This window comes from Dendronephthya gigantea, unplaced genomic scaffold (genome assembly GCF_004324835.1).
Source record: "Dendronephthya gigantea isolate DGI-Jeju-01 unplaced genomic scaffold, DenGig_1.0 000050F, whole genome shotgun sequence".
Classification (NCBI taxonomy): Eukaryota; Metazoa; Cnidaria; class Anthozoa; order Malacalcyonacea; family Nephtheidae; genus Dendronephthya; species Dendronephthya gigantea.
The window spans coordinates 836,013-860,111 of NW_021163060.1; the positions used below are offsets into that span (position 1 = coordinate 836,013).

At 39.5% G+C, this 24,099-nt stretch overlaps 3 protein-coding genes across 4 annotated transcripts; 2 read left to right on the plus strand and 1 right to left on the minus strand.

Annotated features, from left to right (window-relative positions):
• Window positions 1-118: 118 nt before the first annotated feature.
• LOC114528418 (splicing factor 1-like) lies at window positions 119-5,087 on the plus strand. The gene is made up of 15 exons (XM_028550040.1): window positions 119-552; window positions 1,293-1,418; window positions 1,540-1,615; window positions 1,727-1,879; window positions 2,039-2,128; window positions 2,247-2,277; window positions 2,443-2,493; window positions 2,614-2,712; window positions 2,885-3,138; window positions 3,367-3,424; window positions 3,590-3,799; window positions 3,879-4,074; window positions 4,223-4,495; window positions 4,594-4,727; window positions 4,867-5,087. The coding sequence occupies exons 1-15, from the start codon at window positions 279-281 to the stop codon at window positions 4,918-4,920; spliced, it is 2,079 nt and encodes a 692-aa protein (XP_028405841.1). The 5' UTR covers window positions 119-278; the 3' UTR covers window positions 4,921-5,087.
• A 3,400-nt stretch (window positions 5,088-8,487) lies between these two features.
• LOC114528448 lies at window positions 8,488-16,081 on the plus strand. Of its 2 annotated transcripts, none has more exons than XM_028550085.1 (10): window positions 8,488-8,657; window positions 9,985-10,287; window positions 10,574-10,909; window positions 11,387-11,624; window positions 11,959-12,741; window positions 12,952-13,122; window positions 13,413-13,580; window positions 13,657-13,749; window positions 13,853-13,914; window positions 14,030-16,081. In XM_028550085.1, exons 2-10 carry the CDS (start codon window positions 10,004-10,006, stop codon window positions 15,441-15,443), a joined length of 3,549 nt encoding a protein of 1,182 aa, XP_028405886.1. In that variant the 5' UTR covers window positions 8,488-8,657; window positions 9,985-10,003; the 3' UTR covers window positions 15,444-16,081. The 2 variants fall into 2 exon arrangements, with proteins under 2 accessions (XP_028405886.1, XP_028405887.1); XM_028550086.1 differs by lacking the exon at window positions 8,488-8,657 and adding an exon at window positions 8,791-9,141.
• A 255-nt stretch (window positions 16,082-16,336) lies between these two features.
• LOC114528449 lies at window positions 16,337-23,664 on the minus strand. The gene is made up of 12 exons (XM_028550087.1): window positions 23,599-23,664; window positions 23,091-23,151; window positions 22,627-22,875; window positions 21,800-21,961; window positions 20,538-20,765; window positions 20,098-20,265; window positions 19,427-19,639; window positions 18,880-19,065; window positions 18,250-18,498; window positions 17,595-17,728; window positions 17,143-17,386; window positions 16,337-16,791 (listed from the first exon to the last, which is right to left on the minus strand). The coding sequence occupies exons 1-12, from the start codon at window positions 23,623-23,625 to the stop codon at window positions 16,502-16,504; spliced, it is 2,211 nt and encodes a 736-aa protein (XP_028405888.1). The 5' UTR covers window positions 23,626-23,664; the 3' UTR covers window positions 16,337-16,501.
• Window positions 23,665-24,099: the final 435 nt, after the last annotated feature.

The following is a 24,099-nucleotide window of genomic DNA, read 5'->3' on the forward strand; positions in this document are numbered from 1 at the left end:
TGTTCGTTTATAGACGGTAAATAAGTAAAAATAAATACATGGTGATTTATGCACTCGTAACGTCACTGAGCCACCTTAAATAATCATCTCGTTTCGGCCCTAGACCCCCGAAGACGCCGTCCCGGGATTCAACGCGGGCGACGACTACAACACGTTCTTTCCACAAAGTAATTTTTTTTACAATTTCAATCCAAATTTCTTGAAAAAACCGCAATTTTTTCAACAATTCTGGTGGTCGTAGCAAGTTTCAAAGGCTAACAGCCTTCGGAGGGCTTGAAATGCCTCAGAAGCCGTACGGTTCCGGGGCGAATGCCGTCCCTATGGGCAAACTTCACCCAGTATTGGCGGCGAAACAACGTGCAGGACAGACTCAAGGAGATGATGGTCAAAGGGCCCCCTTACCTACGATGAATTATGGCCCTGCAGCGCCGTATCAGCCTCTCCCACCTTCCTCAATGCCTATGGCTTCCCAGCCAAGGCCTCCTCTACCCATTCAACCATTCCCCGAGGTAAATAATGGCGCTTCAAAGAGAAGTGGAGACACAAACACAGGTTAGTTCAAAGATTATTACTCTCCATGTTGAAGGACGGAAAGATTAATGTTCTTATAGCGGTAGTGGTTTAGTTGTTCATATATACTTTGTTTTTTTCGTGCTTGAGATGGGTAAGAAACGTGATAAGATGGGGTGGTATACGTGGATATCAGAAGCAATCAATGGTTTATTTCAATTGTTTGCAAATAATTTTTCCAGCAAGTGAACTGCCAGCTAGTTCACCCCACAATATAATCTATATCACATAAACCATGGTTAAAATCAAAATATCTGAATAACCAGTGTTTATTGGATGAATTGTGCTTTACGAACCTTTGTCCAGTTAGACTTTAAAAGCACATGGATTTCTAAGTACCCATACTAGTTTCATTCAGGCAAATTGAGGAGCTTTCTCTTCTAATATTGGGGGTTTTTCGTTCAATAACAACTGGTGTATGCATTAATGAAATTTATATTCTGGGCCACAATACCATTGAATACTCAGCACAAGTTATTTTTCAAAACAGTAAAATCATTAGCTTGAAGTTATGCAGAAAGTTATATGGTATGGGTCATATGGCACTTATTCAATTGCCTGGAGAAAAACATTGCACATAGTTTCACAAATTAAGTACTTTAGTAAATTAAAAATAGGCAGTAAGCTTCTGTGATGAGCAGGTGCTATTAGATGGCCATTTTTTTTTAACTCAACTTTGATAAGTTATCAAGTGGAGGTTTTGTTGTACTTAAAACTGTCAGGTTCGACAGAAAAGAGAAAGAGAAAGCGTAGCAGATGGCAGAGCGAGGAAAAGAAGATGATTATTCCTGGAATGCCAATGTGTTTGCCGACAGGAATGACCGAGGAGCAGCGCACAACATATATCAGTATGAATGAACTCTATACTTTTACGCACTGCAAACCACAGTTATAGTAGACAAGAATTTAATTTAAAATAATTCATCAAATCAGACCATCCTAATTGTGAGTTTCTTCCTCCACCTTCAGCTCACCTAAGAATAGAAGAAATAAGTAGAAGATTAAGAACTGGAGATCTGGGAATCCCAGACAACCCGGAAGATAGGTAGGTGAAACGTTTTAACCTGGTTGTTGTTTTTCGAAACCTGTTTAAAATGTCCTGTCGGATTGTGCGTCAAAGTTTAAAAATACCCAATGCAATGAAATTTCCTTCCAGATCTCCGTCGCCAGAACCTATCTATAATTCCGACGGCAAGCGCCTCAACACCCGGGAATTCCGGGTTCGCAAGAAGCTGGAAGAAGAACGTCATGTTTTGGTCCAGGACGCCATGAAAGCTAACCCTGACTATAAACCACCGGGCGATTATAAGTTAGTTTTTCTGTTGCTATTCTGTTCTTTCTCTGTTGCTATTCTGTTCACTCTCCGCTTTTCTGGTACTATTCTAAATACCACCATAGCACCATGATACACCACTTGTACCACAATTCCCCCCACCTGATTGATTCCTGTATTTGCCCCCTTTTTCAGACCTCCGGCTACTCGCATCCAAGATAAAGTATTTATTCCGCAAGACGATCATCCCCATGTAAATTTTATTGGCTTATTAATTGGTCCCAGGTAATTTGTTTCTTATTTAGTAATTATTTTATCTTAAGCTGAGCTCCTTTATAATTTGTGTACATAAGGACTTGAATTGTTCTACCATTAAACTCTTGTTAATTTTTCATCTTTCCAGGGGCAATACCCTGAAGAAGACAGAAAAGGAAGTGAGTATGTTTGTTAGGCATCATCAGCAACCATTCTCCACCAACAGAGATGGGAGAATATGAACCAATACAAAAATCATCTTACTACCAATTACTTGTATGGTCTCTAACTATGTAGAAATCTTCCCTTAGTTCTTTCTCTTACTCTTTCCAATCATATCCTAGACAAATTGTAAAATAATGATTCGTGGTAAAGGATCCGTTAAAGACGGAAAGGTGAGTGTAGTAATAGCACTGATTGTGGTCTGTGTTTCACTTGTGTAACAGTATAGTTGTTGCCTTTTTATGATGAACATATGATGAACAAAAACGTTCATGAAGAAACCTATTTTTTAGGGTCGTAAAGACGGTCAACCTCTTCCCGGGGAAGATGAAATACTTCATGCTCTAGTGACTGGACAAAGTCACGAATCTGTAAAGAAATGTGTTGATCTGGTAATGTTTGATTCTCTATCTTAGCCCCATTTAATCATTTCAAAGATTTTTTAAATTATTATTTAAAGTGTTATACATTTCAAAAAAGCTCAAGAGTATCCAAGAATCCTTGTTCAGCACCAGACTCACAGCATTTTCTGATAGGATTCTTACCCTTTCCATATTTTTTTAGATTAAAACAATAATTAAACAAGGTGTAGACGCTCCGGAAGGCGAGAATAGTTTAAAGAAACTTCAATTACGTGAACTGGCAGCTCTGAATGGCACATTACGTGATGAAGAGATAATAAGGTGTAGGAATTGTGGCTCGTCAGAGCATAAACACTGGGAATGTCCTGAGCAGCCTAACTTTACTGCTACGTTGACCTGTACAAAGTGTGGATCTAGTGGTCATATTGCTATGGATTGTACTGTCACAGAGAAAGAGTGAGTTTTAATAGATGTATGATGTAGTTAGATGTTGTCCAATCTTTCCCCCTCTTATTGCCCTTTCACCACCCCTTTGTTGCTGTTTGTTACCCTTTTGTTACCCTTTCAATACCCCTGATACCCTTTCAAAACCCGATACCCTTTATCACCCCAGGACATATTATAGGGATTATCATACAGTTTTCTATGAAATTTTATGAACTGAGGGATCTTATTTTTACACAGGATTACTAACATTTTATCTGCACCACAACCACAGGATAATGCGAAGATGGATAGCGAGGTATAACACAAGCACCCTTTGTTACACAATAAACTAAAATACAGTGCAAGGAAGACTAAAGTCTAAGATCTACTTGCTTAACAAGATTATTGTTAGCCCAGCAAGCAGAAAAAACCTTTACACTTTTTTCTTTTCTACAACTGACGTTTTTCATTGTTTTCTTAGTACATGTCGTTAATGGCAGAACTTGGTGAAGGGCCTGAAGGTGGGGCACCGCCTGGCCCACAGGGGCCGAGGCAGCCTTTACCTTCCCCACAGAGTGCTGGTCCACCCCGACCTATGAGAATGCAAGGGCCAGGGCCCATGATGGGGAATAACCCACCTCCCTTGAATAGGCCACCCCACGGTGGAAAACCACCTCGAATGGGAAGACATGTAAGTAAAGTGTTTTCAAAGAAAAGCTGTTAACAAATAATTTGCAGTAATTTTTAAATGTATTATAATTGTTTCACAGGGTGGTGGCCATCAAGGGGGAGGTATGCCACCGTGGAATTCTGGAAGAAACAGTGCCCCAAAGCCACTAATGAGTTCCCCCATACCTCCACCACCCAACTTGTCGAATAGGGGTCCACCCCAAGGTAACCATCAGCAACACTGGAATAAACCTTCGCCTGGTAACTCTGGACCCCACCCTCCATTTGGCATGCAAGGTAATGGTAATAATTCAATCCTAGTCAATGAAATATTGTGCTGTATCTAACTGCACAACACTTCAATGCAGAAACAATCATTTTGAATATTTTTTAGACACAAGAAGCGTGAATTCAATCCTAAGCAAATAATGTTCTTCTCTTCTAGGTCCTCATGAACCATACCAAATGTCAGGTCACCCCCCACCTCCTGGCCATGGTCCCTCTCAAAGTCATGGACCTCCACCACCCCCTGGCCATGGTCCCTCTCAAAGTCATGGACCTCCACCACCCCCTGGCCTCGGTCCTTCCCAAGGTCATGGACCACCCCCACCTCCTGGCCATGTTCCACCACCACCTGGTCAACAAAACTCAGGACAACCTCCCCCACCACCCCCAGGTCAAAGTGCGGCCCCACCACCGCCATGGCAAGCTCAGTCAAGTATGTATAATAGTAAATAAAATTGTCTCTAGCGCTGGACTCTAAATGACACTGGAGTGACATGAAGTATGGTGGCTAAAATTATATTTATGTTTCAGATCCCTGGCAAACAGCTGCTGCATTCGCTTACAACCCAGCTCCACCAGGTTACCCTGCTTATGCAGCTCAACCTCCACCTCCTCCCCCACCGCCTGCAACAACAACGGAGTCTCAAGCAGCCCCGCCTCCTTGGGTAAGTTCCACTTTCCTTTCAATTATAAGAAATTTCAAAGATCGAAAACACAGACTGGTCTTCTCTTTTTTATGTGTCATACAAATATTTACATTAATATAACATAAAGTATAACCTAATTCTGTATTTCCTCAACTAGGCCCAGGCCCTCATGGCTGCCTCGCAACCTCCGCCACCACCTCCACCAAACTAAACACACATCTCAGCTCAAGGACTGATCTCATATGATTTTATTTTGCTATCTAGAAGATGGACATTCTACATTCATTGCATGGCTTTTGTACTGTAGACATTAATCGAGTACTTTAATGTACTTACTGTATAGGCTTAATTGCACACAGTACACCACAAAATGTTGAATATTGACCTTCTATCAGGTTTAATATTGTCAGGAGAAATATCTCACTGGATGAAAGGGGTTTTGGTTGTGTTTGTGGCTATGCTATACATGTACAGGATTTTGGAAAAATAGGGATTTTTACTCAGGGTCAGAGTTTTATGGTGATTGTACATGTGGATCAAGCGTTATATATATATCTCTCAATTTGGTCTGGCTGAGGTATGGCTTAGTAAGGAAAGTCTTTCATTAATGACAGCATGAATCGCATTTTCATTACAATTAGGAAACCTGAAATGTTTGTTAGTCCCGTAGAGACACTTCAGCTTCCTGTGGGAAATAAATTTTTGTTGATATCGACCATATTTCACGGCTGGGCAAACGAGACACGTTTAAGAAAGTACCGCGATTCACAAATGTCTCTACAAAGACTACAGGAATGTTTTTAGTTTGCCTGGCTTTCAACTCTTCGTAATTCTTCATATAATTCCGGCTAAATAGCACTTCCATAGGACAATAGCCTTTCAATTGCTCGTTCATTGTTAGCTCCAAATTTGTAGTATAATTGCTTTATAAGCATTTTTAGAAATGTTTAAGCATTTTAAGTATAAGCATTTTTAGAACTGTTTAAAAACTGTCCGGCAGGCAGTCAGGTGCGCCTATCTAGCCTAGAGTTGTCAAGTTTCTATTTTTGCATTTATTTGTCGAGGGCGCTTTGAAAAATCCTTCAATTTTTTAGATAACATAGACGAACCATAAACAATCAATAGTTATGATTAGCAAGTGTTCCTACTGTTTGCGTGGGTTAAAATCGCAATCAATTCAGTATTGAGTATTGTTTTGGGTAATGATAATAGTTTGGGTACTATATGATTTTCCCTCAGCAAAGTAAACATTGCAAAAAAAAGGGAAGTCAAGAGGTCTCCGGCAACAGTGTAGCAATATTCTCAGAGCTAAAGTCGGAAGAACTATGTTTTCAATTATTGGCATTGGTATTTTTCTGGCTGTGGATGGATATTTAAGTCAAAATTATTGCTGAATTGGAAAATCGCATTGGAGAATTTTAACTGCGTCATTGGGAATCATGTTTGCATCCATAAAATGTACATGGCTTTTGGCATTGATGGTTTCTTTTCTGGACGTAAATAATGTTTCTGGAAATGTTACAGAGTTGGTAAATTCAACAAGGTTTGTTCCACCTCGACAAAACACGACTCTCGTAGGAAAAAGTAGAGTGAACGTAACTGTCGAAGACAAAACATTAGTTTGCGAGTTTTGTTTAAAGGAATTCGAAGTGTCAAAATTCATAGAACTGAAGGAACACAGCCAAGTTAATATTGTGGGACTTCGTTTTATAATAAATAATCAAACGACGATATCTCTGAATTGGACGAACAATGTTGGCCGAGAAATTTTATCGTATTTGGACTTGAAGCCAATTTATATTACCACAACTTTGAACGCTGGTCGACGCCTTATGGATATGACCGTAGAACTTTCCCCGAAAGGATGCCGTTGGCGCGCGAATAAATCCGAAGACGTCGCTCAGTTGGTAGACAATGTGAGTAATCACTTGAAACAACCACAAGAAGAACTTTGCTACGAGTTGGGTCCGAAACAAAGACGGTGTTGTAAAATTATCCATCTACATGGCTTCAAAAAGAAAACGACGTGCTATACAAGCATTCCTTCACGATTTGACATAGACTTCACTTCACCTGCGATCTATCTCCCTCTCTCTATATTATCCTTGAACCTCCTGTACTTTCTGGTCTTATTGCTCAGGCAGTTTCCATATGATGGTGATTACTATAAGCTATCGGAGAGTCCAGTTTCTTTCTCACGTCTGTTCATAAAATTGGCTTGGGAAGGTAACAAGGTCATATGCGTCTGTCGGAGAATATTTTTACTTATTTCATGCTTTCGTATTTTGTTTTTTTCCATAGAAATCCTTTCAATTTCAAAGATGAACACCATTAACGTATTTCTATTTGTTCTCCTCATTTTATGCTTTTCATCTTTCGCGCTTGAGTTTATAAGAGTGCTTTTTCGTTGCGTATTTGACTGGGGATTTCAAATTCCTGCTTGCCTTACAAAACGCTACAACAAATTATTCAAAGCAAAAAAAGCCAACGGGAGATTCGGAGACGAGTTCCAATCAGCTGTCTATTTCGTAACATTACTCTTCAACAAAAAGTTCTACAAAACAGGCATTAAAAAATTAAGCAAAAAAATATCCAGGAATTTTGTTTATGTACCTTTTTATTTTTTCGCCTTACTCGTATTCGCAGCCTTTATTACTGGCATAAATCTTGGTTACAATGCTGTAATGCTTGCTATCACGCTTTGCCGTGGTTTCGAAACAGTTGTTGGTCCAAATTATCTTCTTAATTTATTACACTTCAATGCTTCTCATTACATTCATTCTCCTGTTATCCGTTGGTGTCTTATGGCTCCTTATACCCACTGCTATTGTTCCATTGGTTTCAGGTTTCTTTCTTAATTCTTATCACTACTTTCCGTATCTTACTTTAATATCCGTAACTGGCTTTTATACGTGGAGTTCATGGAAGTCGCTTGAAAGCGAGTATTTCAATTTAAAACTGCAAATCTATAAAGCAATGCAACATGAGAAGCAAGGCGCCATCTTGGATGACGTAACTCTAAAAGACAATGAATATATTGTTCGCGTTGTCCCGAAGAAAATATACAACAAAATTCGCAGAAAACTTCTACCGTATCATTCGAAGTTTTTCGAGTTTTGGCTAAAGGTCGTACTCATCGCAATCTTCGCCTTCAGCGTCTTCAAGCTGGTCAAAATGTTGCAAGCAGTCGATGCTTCGCCCGCTGTTACGGTTATCGCGACATTGACAACCGGGGCTTTGCCGTACTTCTTGAATATCGTCATGGGAAGGATAAGTGAAGAAAAAAAGAAAAGCAAAACGCAAAATATAAAGACGAATGTCGAAAACATGGTAACGAAGTTGGGAGAGAAAAATTCGGCAAGGACTTTTTTGAAATTGGAAAAAGTTCCATGTGTCGATTCTGAAACCAAGCACCTGGAGACGGCCGTTTAGTCGTCTACCAACACACGCCAGTGCGCATGCTCAATAAAGACATATCACCCACAAAATTGACCAACAATAGTTCGTAATAGGTATCTTAGACTGTATCACACTTTTTTCTGTAAATAGAATCACTGAACACAATAAAGTTTTACTAAACACACTCAACACAGAGCAGTTTTAGCGATTGAAATTTGATAAAGCCACTTGCCGGAAAAATTGTTTCTTCAATTTCTACGCCTAGCGTATCCAATTTTACCTTGAACCGAAACGATCTTCTCGGCCACTTCCTTTTCAATCAAGTGTCAATTTCGTCTCCATCGTATTTCATTTCCGGTGCTTTCTCGTCATTCAATGTCTCAGCCATCAAACTGTTGACAGTTTACGATTGATAACTGCCCAAGGGAAGCTGACAGTGGAAATATATATACATGGAAAGTGACACCGTCGCACCGCCCTGTCGCCCGTCGAGGGAATTGCGTTCGGTCGCAGAAAACGGCTTCAAATCATCGTCTTTTGAATGTCCAGGTAAGAACCACAAAATGACACATCGTTCGTGCTTTGTTGCAGTTCAAATTACCGCTGTCTGTGTGCGGTTCGATATGATTAAGTGCAGCGATTTACAAATAGTTGCGATCAGACAGACGAAGTACTGCCATACGCAAATTTGCTGTCACAAACAGGACGCTCGTATGACTGTTCTTTATGGTAAAAACTGAGCAAGATTTCCAGCAATTCAAAGCGTATTTTCGAGGTTTATGAAAGCTGTGAAGTCCGTAAAGACATTGCTTGAACGAACAGTGTCAGTAGGACGGTAAATGCGTATATTTGCCGTTAAAAAGCTGCCAGCTTTGGTATTGTTTGTGTAAGCTTTGCTAATGGCTGTCTCGTTGTCTTGTCGGAAACGCTGTGTCTGTTTCGTGAAAAAACGTGTGCGCGCCGACAGAATTTCCCAAAGAATTATTGCTTGGATCTTGCAATTTCTAAGCATCGATTTGTGCGATATTCGTTGGTAATGTTCCAACTTTATGCGTCAATGAGTTTGCAGGCTTGTTGTTTTAATAAATTTTGTTTATTTTAAAACGGCTCTGGTATTCATCAATTTCTCTAAGGCATTAACCAATGGTGGTATATTAGGAGGATAGTATAAAATGGGCTGGTGTTTTCTCATCATCATAGGCTAGTGATCATGTTTTAGTTGGCAAGATTGTTTAGTAATAGAATGATAAAGTTCAGTTTTATTTCTTGAGCAATATTCAAATTGTGCAATCTCCTTAGTGAACCACTTGTTAAAATCACCCAAAGCTGTGATTCACTGCTTAGTGGTTGTGAATCAGCAGCGCCCTAGGGGCATTGTGATTGATTAGTTTTCAGTCCTGTTCAAACACCAAAACATCCCATTTAGTTAATTGCATTCAAAACAATGGATAATCAGGTGAAATAGCTTTATTTCTTTGTGAGATTATCTCAACCAATAAATGAGGAATGTTTAAATGCATTTGGCAAATAATTGCAACATTTTAGACAGGGCCATACACAGTTTTAACATATGGTGAAGTCGTACTGTAACAGGCTTTGAGACAAGTTTTTAAATTTGATATTTCAATGTTAAAGGTTTGCTTAAAAAATACTGAAAAATATAGTTTAATTCATCATAAAAATTTCAACGTTATTACTGTGACTAATTTGTATTAAGAATTGGTCATCCCTTTGAGATTGAGATCATTAAACATTTTGAACTATTTGAATCACAGTGTCCATCATGCCTCCCTATTGTAAACTGTAAACTGTAATTTTGCCTGGCAAATAGATTCAAATAAATAATAAATAACTAATTTAGGAATTATTTAACTAGGGTATGTGAATAATGACGGATGGCAAAATCTGACAAGACCAAACCCTCTGAACCAGAGAACATTGACACCACACTAGACACAGTGTTGATCACTGCTCTACAGGAAAACTTTGAAGTCAAAAGCGGTTGCCATATAGACAGAAATGAAATTCTCGAGTTCCTTCGATCTGTTATCGTAGAACATCCGGAACTGAACTTTGTTTTACAGCATCGTGATACAAAGCTATCCAGTAGGATTTACAAGGCTTTTCCAAAAGTGACAACCAAGCGTGTTGCAGTACCAAATATCCGTGGCAAGAAAACGTATCTTTATGTAGTAACTTATCAGATTATTTTAGATTCTGTAACCTTTTAGGCACTGTGGATGTATCTTCGGCATTAATTACAGACACCTTGTCAAAGTAAATTCAAGCTTTACATTCAAGTATCATGCTTAGGGAACATAATGAAATATATATGAATAATATTTTGATTAATCTTTTAGTTTCCTGAGCCAACTTACCCTAGCTTTCTTTGTAAAATACCTGCTAATATGTAATCTGTCAAAATCTGAAATGTTCTTTCAACATTAAACTTAACTAAATCTCAGATGGACATACACAAACTTGAGACGTATCGCTGGCGTAAAAGACACTCAAACTAAACAAGACACTAAACCTGGTAAAACTCCTGTGAGAAAGGCAGGAAAAAATGAAGAAACGAAAACAAAAACAGAGAAAGCTGTAGAATCATCAAGTTTGGTGCTGGGTCTTAAACGGGAAAGAAGACAGGTTAAGAGCAAAAGAAACATTCAAAGTGCTTCTATGGTTCATCGAAATTCATTTTTTGAGACGTACAAACAAGAGAGCAGTAAAAAACGTAATCGAATTGTTGGCAATGTTCCTCATCATTCCTATCTTGGAAGATTTAATGATATGCTCAACTGGTAAGAAACCTGTCTGCCATCATTACTTAAATACTAGCAAGTATTATTGCAATTGTAAATCTATTATTTCATCACCATTCAATATTAATAATGTAGTTATTATCATTACCATCATCATCATCACTATTAGATCATGATCATTATTATTGTCAATGTCATAGTAATGTCTGTGATTATTGTATTCATTATTTCGATCATCAATATCAACATTACAGTCATCATTATCATCAATATTTATCGTCAATAAAGTCAATATTATAATCATATACATCATTATCATCAACATTATCAATATTATGATCATAGATATCATCATCATGATCATCATCAATATTATCAATAACAAATCATCTGTCTCATTACTATCATCATTGCAAATATGTTCATTGATGTCAAACAACATTACAATCAATAATAAACATTCATGACAAATTAAAATTCCCTCTCATTCATAATTACCTCGCACAATTTCCAAAGGGTGAAGGAACACTATATACTCGACAAAAACTCCTCAGTCCAAGTGAAACATATCGTGGAATGCATCAAGACCGAGTTCAAAATCAACATCACCTACAAACAATCTCACAAGCTTATATTTGCTGTCTTTCCGGGAACGACAAGTCGTGTTGAACATCCTGTTAAAATCGAAGCTCATGGAGGGTACTACTCTTACAAGGGCGTGGCCCCAATGCCAAAACCGGGATCCGAAGAACAGGTAGATTATACTGCTGTTTTATGCATGCAATGCGCGTTGGGAAAATCAGTGGGGGGAGTCGGTGGGGAAAGTCGGTGGGGAAAGTCGGTAGGGAAAGTCGGTGGGGAAAGTCGGTGGGGAAAGTCGGTGGGGGTAGAGACCAGAAAGCCGGGTCTCTATCTCGTAGCCAGAGGCAGAACAATAAATAAATATGTCTAGGTACGAGGTTGACAGTTAGCATTGTACACCATTGATCAATAGGCTGCAAGCGCACTTTATTACTTAAAGAACTTTAAACCGTTTATCCCACGCATATTCCATGACTAACTCAAATATCCTCTTTTATCCCTCATAGACGCCTATCGCCCCTGAGATGAACCATAGCCCCGCTAAATCAATCGAAGCACAATTATCTGTCACAAAATCAGTAAATACAAAACAGACGCAAAGTTCTCAGAGTGGCTCAGCAGCGTTAGACGACGGCCGCAAACGGATATTTCGAACGCGGAAACGCTTCATCGAAGCATGCGCTGTGCTGAAACCAGCCGAGGAAGCTTTAACCTCACCGGACAGTTACGATGTCTTACCGATGAATTCCGATGTTCTACACAAGGCTCACGCTATTATACCGAGGGTTTCCGATGTTTCGCCTAGTATTTCCGAGGGAGCAACAAGATTGGCCGAAGGGTCTCTTCTTTCCGATATGACCCCGAGGTTTTCCGAATTGTCGCCGAGGCTTTCTGATGTGTCGCCGAGGTTCTCGAAAGTAACACCGAAATTTTACGAACTGCCTCCGTCGATTTCCGATGATTTACAAAGATGCGAGAGTAACTGGCAGCGTCTTTATGAAGAGTTAAAGCAAGAACGAGATCAGGCAATCGTTGAACGAAATCAAGCGATGGTTTCTCTCATGGAAATCGAACGAGAACAAGCGGCACGAACGCCTGACGACGTGCCACGATGTCAGGCGACACCTCCCGAGGTTGTGCTGAGTATCTCGCGAGCAACTGCGAAGTCAAACGACCGCAGACGTGAGAATCCGGATTGGCTACGAAGTTTGATCAGCCGAAGTAATTCCATCCTCGGGGAACAAATGTCTGAAGCGAACGCCGTTTATTTCCCTGGATCAACTTTACAGGTTCGATTAATTTAGTTAAACTGTTTGGTGTTTAATCCAGTTCAGATCAGTTGAGTTTAAAAGATTATCCCTAGAAGGGTAGAGTCTGATAGGGTCTTGATAGGGTCTTCATAGGGTTTTCATAGGGTCTTCATAGGGTCTTCAGGGTCTTGATACGGACTTGATAATTGAGTCGAATCACTGACGATGAATCAATTCTGACATTTACAGAGAAGCAGTCCCGGATTCCTTAAACAATCCGGAAACTCTGCTGACTACCCGGATTTGGAAAGATACGAACAGTTGAAACAAGAGCGAGACGTGATCTGGAAGAATTGCATTGAGAAATTACGAACGGAGAAGGACAATATCATACAACAACTTAAGCTGGAAAAAGTGGAGGTAGGGTGTGCTTTTTGTACGAAATTTTATTGCGTTAACATGTCTTTGTTACTTTGTACACAGTCGCCTTTCAGTGTATGGCTTTCAAACTTCATAGACATTTTAAAGGTGAAAAAAATGAGAAAACTTAAATAATAAAATAATATCATTAGGGTATTTTGGAAACCGGAACGTGGGGTGAAGTGAAGATTGCAACTCCTTGTAAATGCTCACCCCGCCCCTCCCCCCTTCAGGCTGGGTTGTGTGGGGGGGATTGTGCCATTGCCCCTAAATTTTTCACCCTTTCTCAGGTGATACAACGCATGGAAATGGATAAGAGTGATGCGGTTGAATCCGTTGAGGAGAAACTGACCAATCAGGTGACGATATTGACGCGGGAAATGCGAGAGTTGAAGGAATTGTTGAATCACACGATGAACGAACGAACGCTGGCGATTGATCATGCGCATAAGCTTATGGTACGTCAGACGTGATGTCGTTAACACAATCACAATCAAACAGCCATTCATTCAGTTCGTATTTCGCCTCCTTTAGAAACTTGTTGGTGAAGAAAAACTAAAAGAAGCTGGTTTAGATCATCTTCCTTTCGACGTTACCAGCGATCACATCGTTCATCCTCCAAAACTGGTAAAACATCTTAAAACTTTTTGCTTCTGTAAGAAAAAACCTTTTTAAATACCCTTCTTCGATATTCTGTTTTCTAAGAAAGCACTTTATTTTTGTTGTTTAGAATTCTCCAGATGAAACTGTCAGTCAGAAGCCTTCGACATCGTTAGCCAAGGGAAATAAAAGGTTTGTGCTCTGTTTATATATCTTTTTCACTTCTATTAGGAGTACGATTTAAGAATGCTCAGAGAGTTTCGAAGTATCATGGAATTTTCAGCTTTGTGTCTCTGTGATATTCTAGGAAGCAATCAATGCCTGCGAAGTTGAAGAAAGTTCCGAGACTTGAAACTTCTGTGAGTACGGATTCCGAGAAACAAGATCTTAATATTTCTGACCATCGACAAACTGTAAGTACGGATTCCGAGAATTTATTAATTGATCTCGAGTTTTCGTACGTTGGTCGCGACACGGTTAATAGCGATATTGGGGGAGCCGATGCAATCATCAATACTACCGATAGAATCATCAATAATACCGATAGTGGGCGTATCGATAATCGGGCTATCGGCGATGAATCGGATGATAGTCGGAATAGCGATAAATTCGATCTTGATAATGACGCGTGTGGTACATCTGATTTCAAAACTTTGGAGGAAACTGTCTGCACCCCGCCGCAAAAATGTTCTCCAACCCCTCCTGCCGATAATTCTACGTCACCTAAAGTCGTCTTTGCTGACGAACGCACAAATTTGAATTCATCCATGGAAGTGTTAGATTCCGAAAGCATCTTAAATTCCGAATTTTCTAGAAAGGGAGATTCGAACTTGAATATTTCTAAGAAACCCGATAATATAATCGCCTCGTCTGCTTCGGAGAAAAATGATGACTTGACTATAACGAAGCTTGAAGTCACGAATTCTAAACTCCAAATAGACGTTTCGGGAAATGCCAATGTGATCTCAAATTCTAATCAAGATATTCTCGAAAAATTGAATGCATCTGAGAGTTCTTCCACTTCTGAAAATTGCCAAATTTCTGACGAATGTCAAACCTCTGAAAATCTTGGTGCTTCGCTCAAATCGCCTTCCCAGACCAATTCCGAGAAGAAATTCGCCGCATCGCCTACCAACTCTTGTAATATAGACACAAATTATGAGAATTCCTCGACAGATAGTCCGCAGAGTACTGGCAGCTTTCCCGGAAAATCTGGAACTTCGCTTGCGTTGAACACTCCGAAGTACTACTTCGACACGTCCGGGAATTTTTCATCTGTAACTTTGAATTCTAAAAAATATTCGCACGAACTTCAACAGCCTTTAAATTTCTCGAAATATGTAACGGAAATTCCAAGAAATGTGCTACATACAGAAGTCCAGAAGGTTGATCCTGTAATAATGGGTGACTCGGAATACATCAAACATGAGAGCACGAAAAGTTTCGAAGAATCGATAAACTCGACTTTTTTGAAGTATTTCCCAGAAATACCAAAGAGCTCGTTCAATTCCCCGTTAACAGGTGACTCTGGGAAGTATTTTCGGGATTTGCAGAGAACCGTGCGTTCGTCTGTAGAGTCGGATTCTCAGAAGTATATTCAAGATCATGGAAACCAAGCTCTGGTGTTCTCGGATAAAGAAGGTATCCCTGAACAAAGTAAAGTATCCTCAATCGACTTTTTAAATTCCATGGTCGAAAATATTGGAAAGCCGACGGTGTAACGAAACTCAGTTCACTGAGCTTCATGTGTATCTGGAGTAGCATCTCTCAATGAGCTTTTAATGTGGCTTTTTACTGTAATAAAGAACTTTGCTGGCAAATTCTTATATCAAGTATCCGACTAAGACCGGAAAAGACCGCCTGGCGGTATAGTTCTTAAGGCCTATTTAGACTACACGATAAGTTGTATGCAATAATCATTCTGACGGATGCAAAAGAGGGCCTATGCCACAATCTTCGTTCATATTGTTCAGGGTGGAATTTAAAGTGTCACGTTTGTACGTGTGTTCATACGTTCACATACGCCAGGGTACGAATCGTATACGACAAATCGCGTAGTGTAAATAGGCCTTTAGACATTTTTGTAATGGATGACTAAGTGAGAAAATTTTAACAATTGTACTGTTTGAATTATTTGTGTTTTTTCACATATACCTCACACAAGGCATTCCTTCGTGTTCTACTTGTGATGATAAAAACTCCTGTCTCTTTTTTGAAAGAGTTTAATGAAACAGCAACACCTCTGCATTAGCAAAGAAATTTAGTAAATCAGAAAATGAAAGTGAAATTTTATACAAATCAAAAGAAATCTTTATCACATATAATACAAGATTGATTAAAAATGTATTGCTTATGAGATCTTGATGATATATTATTGAAATACTCCAATTAAAATTGAGATCGTTTTGTGCACTGGTTAATGAGCAACTAAATCTAAACCATGCATATTCCGGCTATGTCCACACGAGCGTGGTTTTCGAGCGTTTTCAAATTCGTTTTTGTCTATTTTATCGCTTTGACGCCCTGTCCACACGACGGGATCCAAGGAGAAATATGTTTAAAATGTTAAATTACCTTCAACGTCTATTGTAAAATGACGGTGTATGAAAAAGAATGTGAAAACGCTCTAAAACGTTACTGTCTGTAGCCTTAGTCTCGAAGTGAAATTCGATTGTAAAAGTGTGTAATCTATTCTATTTGATCCATCCGACTATTGTGCTGTAACGATGGTGAAAGAAAATTTGGAAAGTAAAGGCGAATCCAAAAGCAATTCTTCTGTTTATAGTCCAACCTCGTGTACAATTCCTCTGTCCATTGGAAAGTAGCTGTATCGGCTTCTTCCAAGATAATTTTTTGGAAATTCTTTTCTTGTGGACGTGTTGAGTTCGCAGATCTTGTATTTCTTGGAAAAGTTGAAGGACTTGCATTGTGCATGGAGCTGGCACATGGCCAAGCAGTGATAGGATTCTGTGACTTCCAATTCTGTTTTGAATGTTTTGCCGTGTAAGGCGTGGTTGGGCCTGCTTGGATGTGAGATTGCTGGACTTTGTCCAAGTGCGATTGTAGAAGCTGAAAATTATACAAAAATGTGCTGTATGTTGCATTACGTGTTATAACTCATTCTCGTTTGACCAGGACATGATAGTTGAGGAAACACTGATGAAAACCCTCGCTTGCTAACTCTCATCAACTCTCATTCTCGTTTGATCAGGACATGATAGTTTAGAAAACACTCATGTAAACTCTCGCTTGCTAACTCTCATCAACTCTCATTCTCGTTTATCAGGAAATGGTGGTTGAGAGATCAATCATGTAAGTATACTCTAGTTTGCTAGCTCTGTTCCTCGTTTGATCAAAATAGACTCTCGTTCGCAACCTTTCATCCTCGTTTGACAAACATATAAGTAGACATTTACTCACAAGGCGCAAAGCAGAACTTGTAATGACTTGATTCTTTTCGTAGATTTGGAAAATGGTATGTATAGTAGGCGGCACATCTTGTTATATCTACATCGTATGTTTCCGCGCAATCGTTAGTCGTATTCTTCAAACATACTTTTCTGCTAACAATACCGTCTTCGAGTCTCGGATGTGTTCCGCTCAGCCAAAGCTGACATGGTAATGGCAAATCGGGTGAAGGCGATTTAGGTGCTTTTTCTTCGAACTATGTACAAAAAATATAATAGGTTGGCTAGTTAGTGTATCAATCTTCATTTTCATCTGATAGAGAAAGCGAGGCGGGGAATGGTTACTAGCATATATGACTATATATGACGCGCTACATAACTAGTACCAAGCCCCCTCCTCGCTACCGTCGCTCTCGAATTAAGGTTGTTCTAGGATGATATGGCTGGCACAATGGCTTGGCTCACCTGACCGTATTTCATTTGTTTTTCATCGTAAAAGCTGTACCATTCGTGTCCCATGATTTTGAAACTCGTCGCAGTACTTGATGTAATAAAATCAAATCTCTTCTCCTTTTGGTCTGTGCACACGCGTAACTTGCCTACGTTCATAATAAACGATATTTTAATATCATTAAAATGAGGAAGTTTGGCAGTGACTACGAGATTTGTCATGCTTACGTGTTGTTTGCTCACGCCATCTGACGAATCTCGTAGCTGTTGAGTTTTTCACGACGAGATTAATCAACGTACAATGTAAATTACGAATAACTTAGCATCAAATCTGGTATAATAACTGCCTAAAATAGACAAAACACTTCTCGACGTTTCGACCTGAGGGCCTTCGTCAAGAGAGTTATTGAGGGCCTTCGTTGGGCTTAGGACTAGTTATGTAGTGCGTCATTTTCATACTAACTCTCCTGACGAAGGCCCTCAGGTCGAAACGTCGAGAAGTGTTTTGTCTATTTTAGGCAGTTGTTATACCACATTTGATGCTAAGTTGTTTGAAGACGCTGCCACGCTGCTCCCTGGTTATATTGTAAATTACGAATTGTTTAAACTTGTTTTTGCTGAAATTATAACTTATTGTTGTCGCAAGTAGTAACATAATAATCGAACTCACTCGAAACTTGAACTTTCATCAACATTGCATTGTAGCCAATTGTGTTGTTTCCCCAGCATTCGTAGTCGCCGCTTTGATTTTGTCTTACATGACGTAAAGTCAAGGTACTCGATCCGTACGCTATACGTTTCTTGTTTTTTACCCATGAGAACACGGGGGCTGGGTAAGCGTTGATGTCACATGACAATGAAGCATCTTTACCTTCCTCCAACCAAACGTGTCTGTTCGTTGTTTCGTAGTTGATTTCGGCTTGAAAAAAAAGGCCATTTTGTTATTTTGGAATGATATCAGTGCAGTTGTTTTTTGATATTTGAGCACGAAATGGGTTCTATGTTCTATGAGATCATTGTAGATCCATAGAAAAGCCTGAAGTAGCAATATTTTTTGCTTGAAGCGAAGTTTTACTTTGGCCTTATTTGCCTTAACAAAAACGCCTGCCTCGAAACGCGTGGTCTAATATTGATTAGCAGGAGAGCTAGCAGGTAGATTTGCTATCCCATTAACTGGTATTCTCTGCTACTGACGCGTAAAATTGTTTAACGTAAAACTAAAGTAGTGATTCTGTTAGGGGGAGGGGGAAATAGATCGCGCGATCCAATTTTTTGCGAGGCTTAAATTAAGTATACTTACGTCTTGTCTCTTCAAACGCAAAAACTGAAAGTATTTGCATTTTTGTTTCCTTATTGTATTGATGCAAGTGTATGTACTTTGTTAAAATTCTTTCCGTACAGACGAAGTGTCTTGTTTCATGAATGTTCGGCATGTCGTGTCTGCCAGGAATACAGTCACTTTGCAAATCGGGATTGGTGTTTAATCCTGTTAAAACAATTGTTAAAAAAAGTTTTTTTCTCTCCTGTTGCATAGCAATCCCCTTATATGAGGACAGTCATATGCAAAAAGTTGTGGAAGTCCTTCGCCGTTTAGCCTCAGAGTTGGAATGGATTTCCACTTACTAATTTATTTATGCTGTTAAAATTCTTACGAAAATACACAAATATTTCGCTGGCAAACTATTTCTCTAAGTGAAAATCCAGCCTTAGCCGTGTAGATCGTGGGCACTAGCTTAGAAAACATTGCATACGTGAATACTTGGTGTAAAGTCTGGCGCTAAGACCCTCCAACTAGAAAAAAAGCTGATTGAATGACGTACGCACGACTGTGCATATTATTTACTTACCAAGCTTCAAGGTAAATTGTAAAAGTGTGGTTGCAACGATATATATCATAGCAATATTGAATTGGCCTGCCAACTCGATCCTGATTTTCTTCTCTTGAATCACCGACTCACTCACATACCATGTTTTAAGGCTCAGTGAAAATACGTTTATCGCTTCTTTCCCAGACGATTCAGCTCCTGGGGTCCGGGTCGCAGCTATCGCTTCAACACTCTCTGCAGAGAAAATCGTGTCAATAAACAATAGACCTATTTAAGTTGTGATTTCAAACACGTCCATTTAAGTTGTGATTTCGCCATGTTCAGGAGCGATTTAGTTTCACAAAGAAGCAAAAAGAATCAGCAAGGTTTTCTTACAAACAAAATCGCTTCTAAGCAGAGCGGTATCGCAACTCAGTTGCTTCATAATCAACTACCGTCACACATTGTGCGCTTGAAAGCTAAAAGGGGAAAGGTCTATTTGCATGCTACACTAATTTCTAATCTGAAGAGGAAAATTTGAAATAACAACAGTTAGAAAGAGAATACTAAAATTAGTAAAACTGTGCAGACCTAAAGCCTATAGGTCAAACAACTAGGTGATTTGCATTATCTTCGGTGCATGAAGCGAGCGACGTTTGACCAAGGATTTTTTTCGTGAAGGGTGTTTCAATCTTGTGAAATATCTCACTTACTTCCATTGTTCGTATTAACCAATACCTCAGCAATGAATAAAGAGACGAGGCCTTCTCTGTGAATGAAGATTATTTGGCCAAACATATCACAGTAAAATGATCTCCCTTCGCCAACGTGTAATGTTGCAGTCGTACATACTGGGTTGTTTAGTAATTCAGTAGAACTCCCTAAATCATATCAAGCATTCTGTAAGATGGTGATCATGATGGTGTGAGTATAATCATGATGATGATCACGATTCGATACATGTCGCAGCTCTCGGAAGCTTTCGTCCAATTGGATAATGCTTTTCTATGCTTTGTAAAGAACGAAGCTATGCCATTGGTTGAAACAGTAATGTATTGTAAAATTCAGCCAATGAAAATCATTCTTGCGAGAAGCTGCGACACTACCCGGGCACGATTCTAATTTTTTATACAAATGTAAATTGTCTATATACCTATTCGAATATTTACATGATGCATAGTTCCGATGTTGGTTTTCCCCGTTGAGGCAAAGACCAACACCTCATGTACAAAATAAACGTCTTGTAAATCAATTCTCAGCCAAGGTCTCGTATAGGTCTTGCTTTTTAATTGTGTCCCCATATCAAGATCTACAGCTCTGTATGGACCACCGTAAGATTGAATCTTGTATGTCTTAGTTCGTTTTCGCTGTGCCAGGTTTTCTAATAATACAGAACGTATCCTTGTGTTAAACGATGATGAACGTGTCCTTGTAGGACAGGGACTTGGGATGTACCAAATTTACGACGTAGAGAACGCCGGACGTGACATGAAAACTGCTACTAGTGTGAGGAAACCAGCATTAATTTGTTTTACATATGGCTCTGACTTTGTTTGTCAATAAGAGTTTATAATTTTCATCTCTGTTGGCCGGAAACTGTGGAAATTAGAGCAGTATTACTTCACATCCGCCTCGTAGATCTGGTGAATCGTAAAATTCACTATCATTTTTTCACGGCGCAGCTACCAAAACGGCTGGCGGCGCCGAAGGAGAACTGGTAGGATAAAAAACAGTAGAAAAAGAACTAAAAAGAACTAAACCAACCTAAGAAACTCAATGCCAGTGCTCTAGCCAAGTGGAATAACTCATGGAGAAAGCTCAAAGCGCAGATGTTATTATTACATGCGTGCAAGGCCGGGCCGCGGGAGCATTTTCAAAAAGTAAGGGAGTACCAAGACCTCGACGCAAGACAGCCGCCCTTAGTGGGTACACCTCCCCCCTCTCCCCCCGTCTCGCCACGATCAAATCTAATTACGAAGCCACTGACTGAAAGACAGCAACCATGCACATGGAGTACTTCTTACACTTGGCCTCCCTGCTAGCACACCTTGTCAGAGTCTTCTGCCCTTTACCCCCTCCCTTCACCTGACTCATATTTAAATACCTGGGGGCGGTTGTTCAAAAGGCGTTTAGCTTAAACGGTGGATGAGCCAAAATTCAAAAGTACTCTCGTACATCTTGTGAATGACTGAACCTGCATTTTTTTACATTAAATATGTACTTTCATTGAAAATTAAGCTATTTACATCGAAATATTCCAGCTCATTTGTCCAGTAAAGAGATAATTTTGTTTTTCATTTTGAACTTATCCACCGTTTAAGCTGCACGCCTTTGAACAAACGGCCCCTGGTCGCCGGTCAGGCCCCACCATCAAATTTCTCGCGGCTCTTATAAGTTACAAGAGCCAAATCTTACCGTGAGGCAGAGTGTAAGCGGCTATTTCACAAACTTTGAGCTGCGTGCTTGATTCTTCCCGTGAAATTCGTATGTAACGAATATTACGTCTAGGGGATTTCCGTTCGATATTTTTTATGGTCTCAATTTTGCCGTCAGCTAGATTAGGACCCTCCTGGGTGTCTGGAAGAAAAAAAGTGTTACAATAGTGTCAAATTTGTAATAACTACTATGGTGAAACCAATATACCCGCTCTTATTATTTACTTCTAAAATGTTTTACGGATTTCATCTCTCTGGACGATTGATCCGTCTAAAGGCTGGTTTTCAGTCAGGGAAATTATCCCCCGGACCGGTCGGACAGTATGGCTTTTTGTGTGCGTAAGACAATTATTTATGTAGGTACACCACGTAAGTATTAAATACTGCAAACTGGTTTCTGTTCGTCAATCCCCGGGCCTTCTTCAGCCGCAATTGATATAATGCACTGATGAAGGCCCAGGTTAACGCACCGAAAGCTTTGCAGGATTAAATACTTGCGTGGTGGACGGATCCTTAGTCAGACGGATCATTGCATTGTATGTGAAGAAATTAACGGATTGACAATGTAGGCGATTGGTAAATTAATGCAATTATATTTTGTCATTAAAACATTTCTTTTTCCTGAAGTTTTCACGCGTAGCGATTTGAAGTTTTTGTTAGTTTCTCTCGTCACTGAGTCGAACGTGAATGAAGTCGATGATTTTAGCTCGTAACTCACAACATTATCTTGCATGACTTCAGGCAAATACAATCACGTATATACCACGGTCAGCATTCCACATAACCTTATTCAACATTTCAACTTACTTGAAAAAGTAATCTTTATATTGGAATACGATGAGGAACTTTTGGATAGAATAAAAACAACAAAATTTATGAAAATATCATTTCCAAGGTCGACCAGCAAGTACGGAGTGTTTGAAACAGTTGTCATTGCGCATTCCTTATCGTCGTTTTGCTCGTAATTCCCGTCCGTTGCCAGCGATGCATCATGGGTACCCTCGGTCGATGACTGCGTCACTGGCTTGCCACGTGACTTGCACGTGTGATAGGGATCTGAGGAGAGAAAGGGGTAACTAGGATTATGTGTGCCAGTGACTGGTAGGACTGCATGGGATCGGGGATAGCCTGGATTTCTTTAAAATATTTCAGAGTTGCAAAACCAGTTAATCATCTCGCGCTCATATAAGTTATTTTTTAGTTAAACAGTAATCCGATCAAGGTTTATTAGCTTAACGTAAGGTATAATTGATATATTTAGCTATACCTACCATTGTATGGACTTGACAGACATATCTGAAGCAACCCAAGTGTTAATAGAAGCGACAAAATCTGGAAAAAAACCAGAAACCTCGTTTTTCATGACGTTTAACGCACAGAAAATTCAGAAGTGATAACAATTGAAATTTTGGGATTGCAATTATTTCTTAAGCCAGTTTTTTCGGGCACGCGCGATAAATTTCCAAAAATTCTTCGCATTCCAGATGCTTCAAACGCATTCGACGCCGGCGAAAAAAAATTTGAAATACCAACGAGTTTCGAGTGTCGACCAGTGCAGTGTTAATATTTCAAACAAAATTCAAATTTCCACCATTCATGAAGGCATGATTTGAAAACGAATAGCTAGTTTCTTCTCAGCGGATCCCCTACAGGTAACATCTGCCTTCTGAATCAGACAAACCAGATTTACTCCCAAAGCAACTTTTTATTTAAAACTCCATGCACTTACTAAACAATGAATATATTGTAGCTACAACACTGTATAAGTTGTATGTATACCTTGCCTACTAAATGATGACTTGACATCTTTCGCGAATCAGTTGTAGATTTAATCGATGTTTGACATTGGCCACTGAACCGTTTTAAAATTACCAAAAGCTTGTGTTATTAATACGTATATATGCATGCATGGCAACCCGAAAAGTTGGATTTCAGCAGCCACCTGTGTCGTTTCTGACCGCAGTTGCTGGTCCCTATAATTATATGTATGCATTGGCTGACTGGAAAAACATTGCTGCATATTTCAGCACCATGCATGCATGATTCAAGATACAAGATGTATCAACCTTCGTTTAAAACTCTATGCTATACTACTTCAACTCTGCTTTTTCGTTGCAGCCCAGAAAAGAGCCGCGGTAGCCTACTTCTAGCAAAAGTTTTGCGACTGTAGTTCTTAACTTCTTATTGTTTTCTTCTGAAAAACATATACAGTTAAGCTTCGAGCTTCTATTAAGCCGTGGTTTTTCCCCGATTTTTCAAGCAACCGGGTCTTTACTCCAA

What these genes read in the sequence shown, in the direction of transcription:
- LOC114528449 (XM_028550087.1), bottom strand. Translation starts at nt 23,625, where the DNA reads ATGTCAAGTCATCATTTAGTAGGCAAG. An exon ending in TGCGTTTGAAGAGACAAGAC is followed by an intron (nt 18,499 to 18,879) that starts GTAAGTATACTT and finishes TTTTTTTTCAAG; the next exon opens with CCGAAATCAACTACGAAACA. An exon ending in AACAAATGAAATACGGTCAG is followed by an intron (nt 17,387 to 17,594) that starts GTGAGCCAAGCC and finishes TTTTGTACATAG; the next exon opens with TTCGAAGAAAAAGCACCTAA.
- LOC114528448 (XM_028550085.1), top strand. Translation starts at nt 10,004, where the DNA reads ATGGCAAAATCTGACAAGACCAAACCCTCTGAACCAGAGAACATTGAC. An exon ending in TTTAATGATATGCTCAACTG is followed by an intron (nt 10,910 to 11,386) that starts GTAAGAAACCTG and finishes CAATTTCCAAAG; the next exon opens with GGTGAAGGAACACTATATAC. An exon ending in AACCGGGATCCGAAGAACAG is followed by an intron (nt 11,625 to 11,958) that starts GTAGATTATACT and finishes TATCCCTCATAG; the next exon opens with ACGCCTATCGCCCCTGAGAT.
- LOC114528418 (XM_028550040.1), top strand. Translation starts at nt 279, where the DNA reads ATGCCTCAGAAGCCGTACGGTTCCGGGGCGAATGCCGTCCCTATGGGC. An exon ending in TGTACTGTCACAGAGAAAGA is followed by an intron (nt 3,139 to 3,366) that starts GTGAGTTTTAAT and finishes ATTTTTACACAG; the next exon opens with GATTACTAACATTTTATCTG. An exon ending in CACCTCGAATGGGAAGACAT is followed by an intron (nt 3,800 to 3,878) that starts GTAAGTAAAGTG and finishes ATTGTTTCACAG; the next exon opens with GGTGGTGGCCATCAAGGGGG.